An 18,631-nucleotide genomic window follows, 5' to 3' on the forward strand; every position below is an offset into this window, starting at 1 on the left:
AAGTTGGACCATAAGGTACATTCTCCTCTATTCAAAACTCATCCATTTCTAATAAGGATGCTTCTAGTATTCTTTCTTTCTCTGAGTTAAAGTCCATATCTGTAAGCCAGAGGTTCAAGATTCAATACGAACTTGGACAACATGATGGGCAAAATAAAGTATTTTTATTAGCTCCTAGTTCCGATACTGAAAAGTACAATCACTTTATTCCTGGAACTCACTTTTGCTAACAAATGCTGCCAGCTAATAGGAAATACAATACTGAGAAACATCTATGAGTCACTACATCAACTCTTACAACAAACAGGTAACTTTATAGCAAATTCAAATCAGAGCTTTCCTGGAGCCATGTACTTTGTTCAGATAACATTTTATTTTAGTGTGACAGACCTATGTTTCTGTTCCACTGCCACTGTAACCATTTTTCTATCCTTGCTGTTGACTGGTGTAGTTCCAATCTGGAAACTTTTGTAGCAGTTTGGCAAATAACTGTGCTTTCCTACTGTTACAAATTCCGTAAACAGGTCTACAGTGTATTCCATTTGCCTCTTCTTGCAGTTTTTCAGTGTTCTGTCATCTTCCTTCTATTGTTGGTTTTCTTTGGTTTTTCTTTCCTCCAATATTTTCTTCATCTAAGTACCCGATAGCTTTGCTTTAATCCCATAGGAAAGGATTTAAATCAGAACATCATAAAGCCACAAGGAATTAACAGAGAAAGATGATATCCAATTCGCACTCAGTCTCCAGATGTCTGCTGCAATTTAAATCCTGCTTTCTCCAACATCACTTATTTTTCTTTAGTCACCTATCTGATCTTCATCTGTTTGGGAGAAATTCTTTAAATCTTTTCCCTAATATAGGTGGAATTTCTTGCTGTGCTCTTATACTGCTAATTTTGTCACTTTGACGTTTATCTCTTTCAGCTCCTTTTGAGCACTGTGAAAACCATGGCTCTTGCTGGTGCTCACAGCCTTGTCTGCCCTTTTAGCTTGGGCATATGACCCAAACCTCTTGTGGAAGGAGATGAGTTTGCTGAGCAGTCTGGCAATCACTTCAGTTCTTGTTCTAGAAGGCAAGTAGTCATGGAGTGTCTGTTTCTATCTCCCAGGCATAAAATTTCAACTTTAAGTTCCTTCTACTTTATCATTACCACATACTACTTTAGTATTATTAGTTATTATTATGAAAAAAAAAATTTATGTCAGCATTCTGTTGCCCTTTCTCAAAAAACTAGTTGACGGACAACATTATCACACTTAAAGGCAAATCCACTGGGAAAGCAGGAAAGTAGATTAATCCACCAGTGCTCTATTAGACAACACGAATATGAAGAATAAAGCAATTCTACAATAAGTTACCTACCTAATTTACTAAATTTAATACCATAAGCAACTATATAGCATAACCAGATGACTCCACAAAATTTTCTAAAAAACTAAATAAAAGAATTCTAATTTCAATCACCACACATCATGAAAGCCAGAGATCTACCAAAGCAAAACACTACACTATAAATTTTACGCTGAAGAGCTGGCAAAGATTTCCAGGCAGGAAAGAATTTCAACTGGAGGATGTTGTAGCCATGGGTTAGGGACTTAACCCTTTGGAATAGTGGGAATAAGACACACAGCTACATGTTCCCTCTCGTGATAGGAAAGAGACAACTTTATTGAAAGCACAATTCGTGCTTATAGCATGTTCTGCAGAGCTAAGACAAGACAGTAGCTCACTGGATAATTGAGAGAACACCTCTGGGACAGTAGTTTAGGATGAGTCCCACGGCTGGTACCAAGTGTTAATCTAATGTTGTTAATTCCATTCTATTTTGACCAAGTTATCATCCTGGGAGAAAATCTCCCTACCGAACTTGACATATTATCAGCTTGGGAATGGAGCTGAGAGAACAGGAGAAACTCCAGCCTGAGAAATTATTTTCCAGGCTGTAATTTTCCTAGATCTCTAACAGTGTGTCCACAGGATATCTCCTTAAGAACTAGACTGATGGAATTTCGATTCCTAATATCTCATCTCTCAAAAGAAGTGTCATGAAAATCAATCAGGAAAAACAAATCGGGAGAGAAACTGAAGAGCATATAAAAGCAGAGACACATAAGCAGAAGAATTTAATTTCAAAAATTCCACAATTCCATAGCAGAGAGTTTTTATTTCGGTTTGCTATCACCCAGCTAACCGAAAAACCCTGCAGGTTCTTCTCAATATGAGAAGTCCCTGTTCAGGGGCACCATGTGTTTCATCTCCACAAAATTTTGTTCTGGGTTCCAGCAAAAACTGTAAAACTGTATCTACAGCCTTTACAGGAACACCAAGACACTCCAAAAGGAGAAACCCAAAAGGAATCTGAGGAGAGGACATCCAGAGAACAACCACCTACCTGCTGCAAACTCTGTTACACTTCCCTAACTTGCTTAGCTTTCCCACAGATTGTTCCATCAAATATGACTTCAAAGGGACTCCTGCTCACTGCTGCCATCCTGACCAACTCCATGCTCCTCATAAAGACCTGAATAGTTCCTCAGCAAAAACAAAATGTAACTCTGGCAAGACACTCTGTGCTTGTCTGTTGCTAGCCCTGATGACATGCCTGGCAGGGCTGCCTATGGATGTATGGCCAATAATCAATAATACCACCCGTAGTATGAAAGATAACAATCCTAACAGCATATGGAAACATAACCCTGTAGATGCCTGGGATCACTGGACCCAGAAGCTCCCACATGCATCACTTGAACCCCAGGAGCTAGAAATCCTTGGCTCTGTCAAAATGGGTATTTGCATAAGGTTTATTTATAAACCAAAGTGGGAAATGATTGAAAGATCCACAATCATGAAAGAAAGAAAAATTATTAGGAAAGATTATTAGGAAAGCTTGCAAAAATCATCGCCCATCACTTCTCAGTCTAGCTTCTTCAGCTACCATAGGGTGTGTTTCTCATTTGTGGGGAGAGAGTATGGCCTGCCATACCATCACATCTTAAGGGTGGGCCTTGTAGCTTGGGGAGGCTTACTTTGCTGGCACCCAACATAAGAACGATTCATAGCAAAAATAATAGAGTAAAAAGATCTACATGTTAATTTGAATCTGATTGCAAAGATGATGTCATATACTGGAGTAAAAGCAAAAGAACAGCTGCCTCCCTTTTACTGCCCTGGGTGGCCACAGCAAAAGCCTTAGGTCAATTAGATCATCTTGGGTATCTCCTGAGTAAACAAACCAATGTTACCTCCCTTGCATTAGGTGGCTTGCTCTCAGATGTAGATGCCGTCAGGCACGCCATCTTGCAAAACAGGGCAGCAATAGACTTTCTACTCTGAGCACATACGCATGGCTGTGAGGACTTCGAGGGAATGTATTGTATGAACCTTTCTGATCATAGTGAGTCTATTCATCACAGTATTCAAATTCTCAAGGAAGTATTCAAGAAGTTACAAGATGACAGCAACTGGTTCAACAGACTATTCAAAAATTGGAAGTTATCTAGTTGGGCTCTACCTCGAATCAAAATGCGTTTAACGATTTTTGTATTTGTTATTGTGTTTATGTTGTTACCCTGTTTGTTAAATTGTATGTTACAGGTTTTTCAAAATTCTTTATCAAAGGTTTTTGCAGTCAAGAAAAAAGGGGAAAATGTGGGAATTGAACCAGCTGAGATAGGATAGGTAAACCTGAAACCTGGGAAACTGGGCACTGCTAAGATGCTAATTAGCTCATTCCAAAGTAAATCTCATTCCTAGCCCTGATTCTCTGTTGGTTCAAGACCTTTGACATATAAGGTCAAGTCCCTGTCCTGCGTTTGGGATTGGTCCTTTGCCCTCAGGTATTCCCTATATATTGTGAACCCCACCCCTCCCCTGTGTCTTTGGTCACTGCCTGCCTTTCGAACAACACATCGCTTTCAGACACTGCTTCTCTGACCACGTGGATTAAAGGATATCTCTGGCACACCATCGTACCCATCCTATTATTACAGTTACATTATTACCCAGTTAAGCTGGTAAGGTTGTCGCTAAGGGGAAAAACCCAGGGATGCAACAACTCCATGGGGCACATTCATTTTATTTACTTTGAGAAAATATTTACAGTGGGATAATCTAGCTAAAATGAGGATTACAAAATAATATATGAAGGCCAGCATCTTCACTATTTTAAGGCTTCTCTGAAGCATCTGAGCATCCAAAATATTTCCACACAGAAAATAAACTTTCACAATAAAAGAAAAAGACCCATTATAATAGTCTTAAGCAGCAACAATACATTGACCAAAATGCTGGCAGGCATTTACTCAGCATAATTAAGCAATTTAAGCTTAATTAACTGAGATCTAAAGGAAAAAAAAATCTAATAGTACAATTTGATTAAATGTTTTTAGAGCTGCTTTTAAAAAACACAGAAAACAAACCCTTCACAGAATACTCTATCTGTGACAGAAACCAGAAAGACAAGGAATATTCACTGTTCTACCTGAATTCCTATGCTTATGCACAATGGGGTGCCTGCTTAACTACTTCCTTTAAAGTGCTCTCCATAAGAAGAAGAGAAGTCAGGAATTCAGTGAATTTTCCATTAAAATGCATGGAAATAATAATGATATAAAATTATTTAATCCATTTAAATCAAGGAAAAGACAAGATTCTTTTCATCACAGGAGAGCAGGAACCAAGTCCATAGGGTTAAAGAAGTGTTTGCATTTAAGATATACTGTAGAGAAAAACTTATTTTTCCTAATAAATATATGTACAAAAAAGCCATATAGAAGCATCAGCATCCATATTTCTTGTTCTTCAGTTCTTGGTGAAAACATTGCATAGGAAGAAATCAGCTGTCATTTTTTAATATTTCTGAGCATTGGAATGTTCTCGAAACATTATATATACCACATTTCAGAAGATGAAAACAGCAAAATCTCACAGGATAATTTTACTGTCCTTCTTAAATGACTGACCTAGTACCACTACACAAAAAGCAGTATTCTTATTCTGTATCTTAAGATACTCAGATCTTATAAGAATGTACTCTAGCGCTCTACTGTGGGAAGCTATCACCTGGGGATTGAAAGACCATCTTTTGCTATTATTTTACCTGCAGATCTGGAAGTTTGAGTTTTCAGTGTTCTCTACCAAAATAATCCTATCTTTTCTCTGTTTAGTACACCTATTCAATGCCTCTGGTGAAAAAGCATGAAAGGCAACTGGTTAAAAGACTGTTCTGTAGTGAGGCAGAGCCATGGTTCGTATGTTTATAGCAGCAAAACCAATACATAGTTTTTAACTACTTACCATTTAAATAAGGGAAATAAAGGAAAATAAGACAGTAAGACAGCTCCTTTTTATGATAGTTAAAACTAAAAAATAAAGAAGTAATTTAAAAAGAAACTACACAATCTGAAGCACATGAGCATAATCCTTATAATCCTAAATATTTCCACAGAAGGTTTTATTCTTTTTCCCCAGTAGCTTTCCAATTCACTCACAGAGCTCCATTATCACATCATTAAAGGAAGCCAAAACCACAAACAGATAATCTAATTAAGAAAATTAATTTGGGTTCATCCAGACAGAAGAAATTTCTACTTTTATTTATGAACATAAACAGCATTAAGGAATGGCAAGGAATCAATTTCTTCAAGTATCATTAGGAGACATGACATGGTTTATTTCTTCTCCTCTCTGCTTGGTTTCCAAGGAGATTCAATTGCAATTGTATTAGTATCACAATTAGTATCACAATTTATTAGATACATAGCTTTGTTAGCACTTACGAAACAGTTGGTGAGATCTGCACTGAGCCGCTTATGAAGACAAAACCAGCACTTACAATTCAAAGATTAGGAGTTAAAATAACTCCAAGCTCTCTCTGAGCTTTGAGCTGTACCTTTCTGACTCTGTCTTTGAACAAACGAAAAGACAGTTAAGAGTTTATCCACTACCCATGGAAATATATAAAGGACTTTGGCAAAATCTCCATATGTACAGCATAACTGACTTAGTATCAAAACATGTTTTAGAAGACTGAATGGTTTGTGACAGTATTGAGCTTTTACTTGTTTTCAAAGAGATTAGAAGGTTTAAAATCTGTTGACTGTTTTACTGGACATCCTTAGGAGAGTGAGCTTCATTACCTCATGCTACAAGAGCGGTGTATGTTTCATTCAGTTCCCAGGAATGGCCCTGAGCATCAGCCATACCACAAAAATAAGAATGTTATATATGTTGTCTGCTGGCAGAAGATTCTCTTTAGTAGATGAGTATCCCATAAAAATGTCCTGTTTAGGATGTATTCTCTTTCAAATTTTAAGAGAAATTAACTATGTTTTTTCTTTAAATTCTGGCTTGGTGTATGTGTACAGAAGTGGTTAAGAGTAGGGTACTAGAAGGAATACTTTCTCTGAAGTGAGTGAACTTCATAAATATTCAAATGCTTTGCAGAAACAGGGACAGTATGAGGCCCATTTCTGATGGATCATCATGTAAGTTTGGGCTTCAGACTTCACTGGCTGTGTAAATGTCTTTCAGGTGGTGTTTTACAGATTTCTAATTCTCAGTTCAGCAGTGGCACAGAGGCTTGGGAAGCTTAAGTTACTAAGACTCCTGCAGTTTCCAGATGGTTCAAAACTAGTAGAAAGATAAATTTCTCAAAGGGCATTGGAAACTATTTCTAGTAAGTAAGGACATTCTGTACTGAAACAAAACAAAGGAACAGCCCCAACACTACCATGCTAATTCTGAGAATTTAAATGCCTTCACTAAACGGATTCACGGCCTTTGTCCAGGTTCAAGAGAGGCCCAAGTTCGTGTTCTTTCTCAGTGACTATATTCAAGCTGTTATTTAAAAAGGCAAAGGAAGATACATAAAAAACCCAAAGAAAATAAAAACAGATTTGCAATATTTATGATAACGTATTTTAAGATAACTTCTGATACTATCATGTCTCTACCATACAACTGTGGGCTGTGTAGCAAACTACTCACCTTGTTACTAGTGCTTCTTCTGGTTTCTCACGCTCTAAAAGGTGTTGAAAGTAATTCTCCAGGGCTTGAGCAGTTAAAGTTTTCTTTAGGTATGGATAGTAGAGGGGATGCCGTGCTATCACACCTGTTAGGCATTAACTGGCATTAATTGAAACAGGAACTGTTAAAACCAATTTGTATTTATCCTTTCAAAACCAATTTGAGATTCTCCGTTTAACTGAAACTGTACATATGGATCCCCTTTAATGAGCTCCTGAATAAAAGACACAAGAGGATGACAGCTCTCCCTCTGTCAGTAGAGATGTAGGGTGGAGCATGACACCAAAGTGACCACTAAGCGATCACCGGATTTCTTCTGCTGCAAACAGTCCCTGCCACTGAAAGACACCTAAAGAACAACACCACCACAACAAACACAGGCAATTGTCTTTCCTTAAATAGTCTGCAAGACTTAGATATTTAGGTAATCACAATTAATCACAACAAGGCATGATCTGTGACCAAAGGTTTGGTCCTTGCCCCCCCTCTTGCACGGGATTCTGACAAGTGTGACAAGTCACAATTACATTTTTATTGCTGTAAATATGCTCTTACAAGCTTCAGTTAATTTTATGCTGAAGCTGAGGTTCCAGAGCAGGATTAGGAAAACAGCTTTGTGTCACAGGGACCTTTCTATCTGGACTTAAATTAGAGGTTAAGTTTGTTGTTGCTAGTGTTGTTCCTTAGAAAAGCAGTAGTGTCTTTATATCTGAAGCAGACTATTAGTATACATCATTCATGACTTGGCAATGATAAATTCCAACAGTGGTCAATCATGGGGAAAGAAAAAGAAAAAAAAAAGGAAAAAGAAAAAAAATCAACACTGCTTCATTCTTCAACCCAAAAAAAACCAGTTTCACAAACAAGGACAAGAAAACTATATTCCTGAATACAAATGAACAAAAGTCATCAGTTTTAGCATGACAGCTAATAGCAAATCAAATCCCAAACGCACCTTTAATTCATACTGAGCTTTGAACACCACACGCTCTCATCTTCCAACAAGTAAGAGAGCCAATTGTTGCATGCAGAAGTAAGGAATAGAAGGAATTATTAAACAATGCAAAAAGCAGCACAATCAATGCAAAGAGACTGCATACTGAAATATACCATTTGCATTAGCAATAACAACATTCTTGTACGTATGAGAACAACTTTAATATTTCCTAACACTGTCAATGTTTTAGCCATAGACATGTTACAAAATTAATGTATACATGTAATAATATTATACATGATCAGACAACCAAGAAATTATATTATGTAACATACACACATGAAGGACTAGCAACTGATATGTAAAAGAAACTTTAAAAAGGCATTTCTTCTGGGAGCTCAGCTTTCCAATCTTAAACAAAACCCTTTCTTTTTAGTATGACATGCTAATATATTTTCTTAGTACCTCAGATTACAACAGCTGCTAATCAGAAAACTACAGATATTTCATTAGTAAAATCCATATTCAACACATATTCTCTTTTGTTTCAGCACAATTGTAAGAAATAATGGTCAAGTGAAGTTCAAAAAAATTAAGACTAGCACTTGATATGTAACTCTTATGTGAAAATGTTACATCACTTCACAAAGGAAAAGAAAGAAAAATACCTATGTTCGCAGAATTGCCTTTGTCTCCACTTCTAGTATAGGCAAGATCTTCTAAGCGGTAAGTATGTGGACCACTTGGCAGATCTGTACAACATAAAAATGAATTCATTTTAATGGTGCTACAAATAATCACATATTTTGAAGGAGTCGGTTTAAGTGCATGCTTTTTGTATTGTTTGCAAAAAACCTGAAAACTTTCCAATCCTTCTTCTCACAGGAGCACCTAGAGAAAAAGAGGTGAGACTGGGGGCCAAAATTAAGAAGTTGATTCCTCCTACTGCATCTTCCAGAACCCCTTTTACATTTTTTACAGCCAAATGCTATACCAGGCATCCCCTCTTCCATCACCCTTCAATATGACTTCCATCTTGGACATAGCAATGCAGTCTCTGAAGGAGGCATAGCAGCTGCTTGTCTTTTCTTGCTTAGCCAGTAACTTTTGTCCCCTTTACACACAGATCTCTGCTTCCTGTCAAGGTGGAAAATACCTGCAGTTGCTACTGTCCTGGTAACTCTGTAACGTATGTTTAATGTGCTAATGCCTGTAGAAAACAGTAACAACTTAAATTCCTTTTCAAGGCAATGCATGTCTCACTTGCATTTGCACTATACAGCTTCTTATCCAGTTGTATAGAAGAAACTTAAGATTTCTTTTACAAGTTACTGTTTTTGTAAAAATCTTAGTATTATATAAGAAAATACATGCTTTCTAGGAAGTCAATCTTGATTTTTTACCTTGTCGATATCTGAGTACTGGATGTTCAAGGAACATGGAGGTTGTTGCATTTCACTGAACGAAGTTCATATGAAATATTTTTATCCATGTATGTATCAAAAACCAAACCCGTTCCTGTCCAAATCCAGAAATTCAGTATATTGGGATTCATGCAATGTATACCTGAGGTTTGATGGTTAAGTTACACAGCACAGACCTCTTGCAATTGTTGATTACTAAGAGTAGTAGGCTGTCACCATCTAGCTCCTGTTCTCTAAAGTGAGAGATGAAGCATCCACTTTGCTACTGAGCTTTTCATTGATCACAGCGTAACACTGAAACTTGAAGCATGGGCTATATCCAAGCTTTTAGGCAGTGAGAATTGAGTAATTTTCAGTTAGTTTTGCTTCTGATCCAACTTTCCTATGGCCATATCAACTCTCCTGGCCTCCTTGGCTTTTCAATCTCACCATCAATAACAAACTGACCCCGACTCCTGACTCATAGTAAACTTCTCATCCCTCAGTCCTTCTCTCCTCTGTCCCCCCTTCTGTCTTTTTTTCATCCTTCTGGACACAAGTGGCAGTTCCCCCCCCTCTTTCTGGTCCTTGGAAAGCAGTAGGGAGAATATGCAGGGCAGGGAAGCGATAGCTTTCCTGCTTTGTGGCAGCTTCTGGTGCAACTGCTGCTGATGGCAGCCAGAAGAAACATGCCACAAACGTCCCAAATTTAAAGGAACTGAATATACAGGGTCTTATGCTGGATTAACTTCTTGTTGCAAGGCACAATGCCATCTGAAATATATCAGTTTGTCCTTTTTGTACTATCAGTACTTCTGCTGAGAATACCAAACAATTTATTTTTTGCCTTTTAGAATTTTAATTTTAGGGAGTAGGAGACCCAGTATTAAAGATCTTATGCTTCTGTGCAGATGTGAGTAGATACGTACTCTGTGAACTGCATGAGGTAATCAGGTAAACCCAACCCTAACCTAATCATCCTTACCTTCAACTCCTTCCCGCCCACAGAAAATTGCTGACACAGACATGAGCCAGGCTGACCTGGGTAACAGAGAAACTATGTCCAAATCCTACTGGCTGCAGTTTTCATTGACCTTGTGTCTGTGGCAGCAGGACAGATCCCCAGAGTCCATTTGGGTATGGGTGGGAGATATATTGGAAAACAAAAATGCCTTAGTAGGACATGACACATAATTTGTACAGTGTATCTGTGTTTGGTTGAAGCAGATCAGGCAACACTCACAAGAGGAGCTCTGCTGGCACATGTGAGTGGCAATAACAAGGAAAACAATAATGAAGAACTAGGGGCTTACCACAGCAACCTCTTCCACTGGCACAATTGGATCAAAAATTCTTCCCAGAATCTACCCAAACAACCTATCAGCATTGAACTGCTTTAATTAAGACCTGAAGTTTCATAATATATATTAAGTCACTGTGAAAGATGAGCTGAAAGAGTGATTATAGTTTAGTCTGGCACAATAGCTCCTCAATGGTAGAAAGTCATAGTAGCATGAGATTTGAAGAGGCTAAAGCATACAATGAAAAAGAAGAACACAGGAGTTTTGTTTTGAGCTTGAAGCTCACAGTCTTTCCATGTTCACTTGCAAGCAGAAATGTACCATGAAATTAGGCAGAAAATATGTAAGGATGTATTTATTTAATTGGGGAATATTATTTTTGATTAAACACCTCCATTGAGAATGGATCTGGAAGTCCAGCTAAAGCTCACTGCTCATTTTGGACAAGACTATCACACTTTGTACACTACAGAAATCACATTAATTTTAATAAATTCATTCAATATACAATTCAAAACAAAATGTAGTGCTTCTCCAAAGGCTGAAATTTGACAGTATCTAAACTACATAAGCTGTAGAAATCTTTTCTCCGTCAGACATTTTACGCAGTCTTTGACAATCCCCATTTAAACAAACCAGTTCAAGTCAGTGTTCTAGTGTTCTCATTTATTATTGCCCTAATTTATTTATCTTTCATGATCTGTTTATCAGGAAATTGTTTGCATTTAATAAACATCTTAAAACAAATCTATGTAAGAATTCCCTTCGAAGCCAGGGAAAACGGTAAATTCAAATTCCATCCTCCCAGAAGCACATCTAGCAGCATATTTTAAATCCATTTTCACATATTTCTCTTATCTATTCAAGAACAACTAACAGTCCCTCACACTGAGATAATCATGAAACTAAGAAAAATACTTTCCTCCTTTCTAAATGCTGACAGAAAATGCATTAGCAGAAGCTATTCCTTTTACAGTCTAACCTATCTGTCTTTCTCATCCACGTTGTCCTATATTAAGCCACAGAAGTACCTAAGTATTTAGTCACATACAGAAAACATTTATATTCACAACCAAAGGCAAAAGTTTAGAGATCCTTCTCACGGGAAACAATCAGAAAAGTTCTGCTGTCTCTCAAAATTGGGGTTTTGCCTGAAAAAAGGCCTGAAGAATTCAGCAGTTAAATGCTGATGTCAGGCACCTCGAAGTTTTCTCAACTTATAAAAAGGCAGTAGGGAGTCCAACAGCTTTTTGCTTCTCCAATATTTAGTACTGTAGTTACCTTGGAAAAAGACCCCAAACCCAGGACCTTTGCTAACCGTTTCATTAAACAGAACAATGACTTCCTATTCCTTAACTTGCCCAGTGATGGTGCAAATACCCCTCTGCCCTCCTGAGAACTCCCAGGGAGCTGAGAGACGCTGGTTGACACCAGATTTCCAACGGACGTAAGACCTGAAATTATACTTGTTTCTGCACAGCACAAATCACTGTATTGAACAGATGTTTGAATAGATAGGGAAAATGAATACATGCATGGCAATCAGGCATCCACTATCAGTGGCTTTCAAATGGCAGTACACAGTCATGTATGTATTTCAAAATTTCTCTATGTGATACAAACATTCCCTACTAACTCATATTAGTTGTTACGTGTTCTACTACTAGTTTTGAGAAACACTACTCACCTTTATCTGGAATCCAGAGTAAACGCCTTAACAGCATTAATTTTTTTAAGTATACACAGACTTTAATACCTGAATTACTCCTTCACCATCAATATTATTTTTAGAAATTTTTCTAACTCATAATTTTTAGGTAGAGTCACATGATTAAGATTTGCAAATACCTATCCACAGCTTTAAGTTAAATCTCTCCGTTTTCTCATAGCAGAAATAAGGTGATAAAGACTGCTTGGACCAAAAGGGAATTATGGAGCATGCTATACTTTAAGAAATGCTGTATATAGTTCAGCCATTAGAAATAACAAAAATTTCCAGGTGTCCATCACTTCCAATAATTGCTTGTATGAGCAACTCTGATTTAACACAACCTCTTCATTGCTGACATCCTGACCTGTTCCATTCAGCTCACTGGTTAGCCCTTCTTCAAGGTTCTTTTCTTTCTCAGAGAATTTGGTTATACAAGTCTAGCAGCAACACAGTAACTATCATGCTGGATTATTAACCCATGATGGCTTCTTTCAGAGTCACCAGTTTCAGGTTGATCCCATTCTTGCTGATTTTGTGAAGGCTGCCATGTGGAACAGAACTGAGTTTTAATTATCTAAGTGCTATAAGTCCATAAGTCATCCTGTTCATCTGTCCTCTATTCTGAACACTATTCCTAGGATTCACAAAAAAAGTAAGATTACAGTATACTTTGAAACCATGTTTCAATTTCAAGCCAGCTTTACCTGGTTTTCAGTTGTGTTTAAGGCTTAGGGGTTTTTAATAAAAAATTACTTCCATACTTGTTATAGTCTCAAATATATGTTATACTGCATGACACTAACCATCTTCCAAGAAAACAGTTTGTGTTTTGCAACAGCCATAAGAATGTGTCGTATAAGGAAGCAAAATTTATTACACAGACAAAAATCCAACACGATTTACTAGGACGAAGGTAGCAAATTATGCATTCACAAGTACAAAGATGAACATACCTTTCAATTCACTGCTAATCTTGGGCAGATCAAATGAAACCACCTCATCTGATGTGAACACAAGATCATCCTCAAATATCTCGACATGCTGCCCATTTAAAAATAGGTTGATCTGTATAAAACACAGATTTTCAAACAGTCAAATCAGAAATCCATTGCAATGTGGATAAATAAAGCATATTCCTAATTAAGTACTGATCTAGTAGGCTTCCAGTAATAGCTTTATGGATAAGGCTCTGTTGCTCCCTTTTAAAAGGTCACAATATAATAACAATTCATTATAAACCTAAAAGAAATCTTTGTTTAAGGAAAAAAAAAAGGTATAAAAAACCCAAAGCAATACTCCATCCAATTTGGTATCTTTTAAAGGAAAACAAATCTCTTTCCATCTCACTCTGTATACCACAACATTGCTGGAATTTTGTGTCACAACTCTTGCCAGCTGAATACCAAAACTTGAACGTTTCTATCTTTTCCATGAGGCAGACTCCTTTTCTCCTTAATGTTGCTGTCTGCATTAAAGACAAAACTTCTCTCTGCATTCTGTGTTCATCTTCAAATATATTTTGTGAAAGCTGCTAAAAAAATACATCAATACAGGAATTTTGGACTTGGTTGTTGCTCAGTAGCAATACTTAGAGTAGACTCTAAGTCAAGGACTTTTCAGTTACCCATGCTCTGCCAGCAAGCAAATGGACTGGAAGCTGAGAGGAAGCATGGCCAAGACAGCTGACCTGAACAGGCCAGAAGGATATTCCACACCAAAGAGCATCATACCCAGTATACACATGAAGAGAGTGGGGAGCTGCTGATCGCTGCTGGGGGACAGGCTGGGCATTGGTCAGTGGGTGGAGTGAGACACTCTATGATGCATTATTTGTCTTTCCTGGGTTTTACTGCCCTCTTTTCATCACCTCCTTTTTAACAATACCAATTACTACTACTTTGTTTCAATTTTTCAACTGTTTTTATATCAACTTGTGTGGTTTACTTTTTACCATTTTTCCAGTTCTTCTCCCTATGACACTGGGGAGGTGGGGTGAGAGAGTGGCTGAGTGGCACTTAGTTGCCAGCTGGGAATAAACCCTGACAGGCCTTTTTCATGCCCAACATGGGGCTTAATGGGTTGAGATAACAAAAGATCTGATTAGAATACGTTAAAACAAATTTCTTTGCATTCATTGTGTTAATTTAATAGCCAATGGTCACAATGATGTACTTGCTCTCAGAGTTGATGTGCTTGTTTCTTAAGTTCAATTATGTACCACTTTACATTCAGTATATGTTCTCTGTTATGATGTTCATTACCCATGGAAATTGGGCTGAGGTTATCAAGCTGTACTTTGTAACACTGGCTAATGATACGATATAATTGCTGGTTGTGAAATTAATCTGGTATTTGCACTCAGCATTGCTGACATCCCTGTACTTGGGAGTCATCCATCAGAAAGTATTGATTTATACCCTTTGCCTTTTCTCTTTGGAAACTCAGACCATGGAGGGGACACACTTCCCTTCCTCTTCCCCTTATCCTCCAGGCTAATTATAATAGATCTTGATTATTTTTAATATCCTGGGATGCTCCAATTAGCATGTTCTGATCATTATGTCTTCAAAGAATCAATTAGATTGGGAGAGACCTCTGAGATCATCAAGCCCAACCTATGATCCAACACCACCATATCAACTAGACCTAAGGTGCCACATCTAGTCTTTCCTTAGAAATACCTCCAGGTATGATGACTCCACCTCCTCTCAGGTAGCTGTAGTGTGTGGTAAGGTCTCCCCTAAACCTCCTTCTCCCCAGGCTAAACAACAACAGCTCCCTCAGCGGTTCCTCGTGAAACTTTGTGCTCCAGAGCCTTCACTAGCTTCGCCAGCTTCTCTGGACGTCTCCAGCAACTCAAAGTCCCTCCTAAATTGAGGGGCCCAGAACTGGACTCATGACTTGTGATGTGGCCTCACCAGTGCTGAATACAGGGGGATGACCACTGCCCTGGTCCTGCTGGACACACTATTGGTGATACAGGCCAGGATGCCACTGGCCTTCCTGGCCACCTGGACACGCTGCTGGCTCATGTCTTGTGAATGTGTTCCAGGTCTTGTTTTATGTTTAAGCAGCTATTTAAGAGCTATTTAAGCTGCTATGATGCTGGGATAATGGAGCTAGTAGCCTGTCATTAGAGTGTAGGGAAGCCAAGTAGCTATGATTACTTTATAGGGAAGAGGGCATTTGAAAAAGGGGCCTAGGTCCTCAGCCTCTGAAGATGACTCCTGTTAAGTCTGAAGGAAAGGTAGCCCTTCAAGGAAAATGCTGTATGTCACCCAGATAAGAGGACCACAATGCAGGAAGGTATCCAGTTCTTAAAGGAATTAGCCGTGCTAGAGATGATTTATTATAACCTAACATGCAGCTACCCACAGATCCAGATGAAGCTCAATTCCTGTGATCCACAGGACAGCAATTTGTGTGTTGCACATTATCACTGCATCCCAACTGGTTGGCAGCAACGACCTGGAGAGACAAAGAGGCACCAGCCGTGGATCAAGTGGCTCAACACCTCCAACAATATGGGGGAAAAAAAAGAAGTCTTGTTCCATGATATATACATATGGATCAGTATCTCAGTTTTTAATGGTAAGCATCCTTTTGATTAAGAGGAAGGATGTAGGAAGTATGCACATAGCAGGCTACCCTTCAGTTTTACCTGTGAGACCACTGAAAGGACATGAGGAAGTGGGATGGAAGTGAGTGGCACCCATTTCATCTGTATTGGAGGAGTCCCAATATGAAAGATTCAGACACAATCAGGTTAAACTTCCAGAACAAAACAATATAAACCAATTTAGCTACAGCAGTTATCAGTGCTCAGTTGTAAGCAAATGCAAAATTACTCTAGTCAGCACTCTTTCTTAAGATTGTCCTTAAAGAATAACTAATAGTGACTTGCCTTCAGTAGGTTTGCTGCAATTTCTCCCTACGTGAAAGTTTTAGGTTACCTTCAAAGCACATGTGGAAAAAAACTACTATTTGAACAGTAAATCCACTGGTGATCTATGAGAAAATCAGTACAATTGCATAAAAGAGTGGAAACAACAAACAACACTGAATCCAAACCGACACCCAGAAAGGTGTTACCAAACACAAAAGAAAAGAACCCACTGTGGCAACGTTAACATAACTCATAATCTGCTTATGGAATTTTTTAAGTTTTAGGTCAAATGCTGACCTAGAGCAACTAGACTCTTTGTAACTGAACTTCTAATTTAGAAAATCTGTTAATTCATACCTTACTCACTCTGTAATCTCTTACTGGACAATAGTTTTTAAACATGGCTAAAATTTTGAATCAAAGACTTCAATCACACCACATTTTTTATCCCCAATATTACTGCAGGACAACAGTGATAGGACACATTACATCTTGCTGAGAGCATATCAGTGTCCCTATCAGATTAGTTACACAGAGCAAGGACTTAGATTTTCTGTATTGAAAACAGTAAATGACACACTGCTTTCTTTCCTTGTTAAATTAGGTTACTGTTTAATCTCAATGGCATTTTACCAAGTCTGGAAAACAGTGCTAATTAAGTAAGTTAATACTGAATTTGAACAACACAGTGGTAGGCTAAACTTATATAAAGATAATAATTTCACACTAAGCTTGGCAAAGACAAGCCATTTATATAAGGCAAAATGTAAGTGATGATAAAAGTAAGTACATCAACTTTAAGACAACAAGAAAGGTGAGTTTTTAAAAAATGCTTTTCCACTGTGAAGAATTTATAATTAACTCAGATTTAATAACTAAATGGCATCTTCTCTGCAAAGTTGTGAAATTAAAATATTTTCCTTTAATGAAGAATACTACTTAAAGAATAGGGCTTGGATGTGCTAAGCACTGTATGAATGTTAAAGAAAGAAAACAAAACAGTCTCTTTCTGATTAAGTTGTTTTGTTTGTTCCCCCTTGCTCACATTTTCACTTGCTCCCTGTGCTCACAAAGCTTCCCTGAGGCACCCTAAGCAGAAGCCCATGACAATAGCTGTGGCCCAACACAGACCAACACTCCAGCCTTTGGCTGCTTTCTTGATGGTGGATGGGTGAGAAGGCTGAGTATTATGATGCCATGATATGAAAGGGATGCAACAGTTTCAAGGTGAAAAAGAAGGGCATATATGCATTTTAGTCTGGACTTTCCAAAGGATAAATTCAGTATCTGACGGCACTCAGAAGAGCAGAGACAATGTTTATAAATCCAAACAATTCATGGTTTCAGCAAAACCAGTTTCTTCAAGTTTATCCTGAAAACCTTGAACTAGAGAGGGGTACATGCATCACATCAAAGAAGCAAGCTCTAGATGAACATGTCATCTTGCACTGTAATTTCTACCTAGGGCTGCCTAGACATCTGAACTGTAAATTCCTGGACTGAAAGAAACCATTGCTATGAAGTGAATAGGGCCATAGTCACAGGTTCCTCCATGATAGCACAATAATTGCACAGGCTTTCGTCATTTGACAGAGTTTTTAATACAGGTAAGAAGAGAAATTACTACTTCTATTTTTATAGACAGGATATATGGAAGGAAAAAGCCCAACTCTCTGTTAAGGCAAAACCTGTTGAATCAGAGGAAATTCAACTATTTTAGTATTTATTCCCAGTAGTCCACTCAAAATATACCACTCCCCAAAAACTCAGAAGATGTATCCAAGTTGGCAAGATTAATGTTCCATTCTTTGAATACCCAACTGCCTAGTCTTTAAAAAGACTCCAGTAAGCTTCAAGAAAGTCTACAATTTTCGTAAGCACTCTTTGTAAATTCAGTAAAAATAATTTAAATCTACAATTCCAGGAACCTGAAAAGAGAAGCTCAGTTCTGATGCAAGATATTTAAAAATTAGCAGTAATTAAAATGGAAGGCTGGCAAGTTCAATTGTTGCAAAATATGCTGTGTGAATAACATTAGTATCTCAGGAAATATTTTTTAATCGAAGTCTCCAGACTACTTCGCAGTTTTAGTACTGAAAGTCACCAAAAAATGCCAAAATCAGCAGGATTTTTCAAATTACTTCCAAGAAAACAGAACTCAGACTTTAAGCAGTAGGTCTTACCTGAACATCGCTTTTGGGATAACAGAAGAAAAATGGCTTCAAAACCGGAGACCTAGACACACAAAACAATAAGCATAAATGCATTTACCTAGACATTAATGAAACTGGCTGATCATACACCTTTGGACTATTCATACTTCAAACACTTGGGAAATTAAATCCATTCAGCCATGATTAGCAATGG

General features: G+C 37.8%; 1 protein-coding gene across 9 annotated transcripts in view; it reads right to left on the reverse strand.

The window, feature by feature from the left end:
- Nucleotides 1-18,631, reverse strand: part of LOC106861714 (uncharacterized) — a 59,795-nt gene that overhangs the window by 3,080 nt on the left and 38,084 nt on the right. For 3 of the 9 annotated variants that reach the window (XM_088164404.1, XM_088164403.1, XM_014890303.2), the window contains 4 exons: nucleotides 18,448-18,499; nucleotides 13,332-13,443; nucleotides 8,632-8,715; nucleotides 6,988-7,111 (listed from right to left, as the gene is read on the reverse strand). In XM_088164404.1, the coding sequence (XP_088020530.1) occupies nucleotides 6,988-7,111; nucleotides 8,632-8,715; nucleotides 13,332-13,443; nucleotides 18,448-18,499 (372 nt within the window). Of the gene's footprint in view, nucleotides 1-6,984; nucleotides 7,112-7,981; nucleotides 8,051-8,630; nucleotides 8,716-13,331; nucleotides 13,444-18,447; nucleotides 18,500-18,631 lie in introns of those variants that run through there. The other 6 variants (XR_015803525.1, XR_015803524.1, XR_015803527.1 and 3 more) reach the window with 4 other exon arrangements.

The sequence above is a fragment of the Sturnus vulgaris genome, chromosome 4 (genome assembly GCF_052056855.1).
Source record: "Sturnus vulgaris isolate bStuVul1 chromosome 4, bStuVul1.hap1, whole genome shotgun sequence".
Lineage (NCBI taxonomy): Eukaryota > Metazoa > Chordata > Aves > Passeriformes > Sturnidae > Sturnus > Sturnus vulgaris.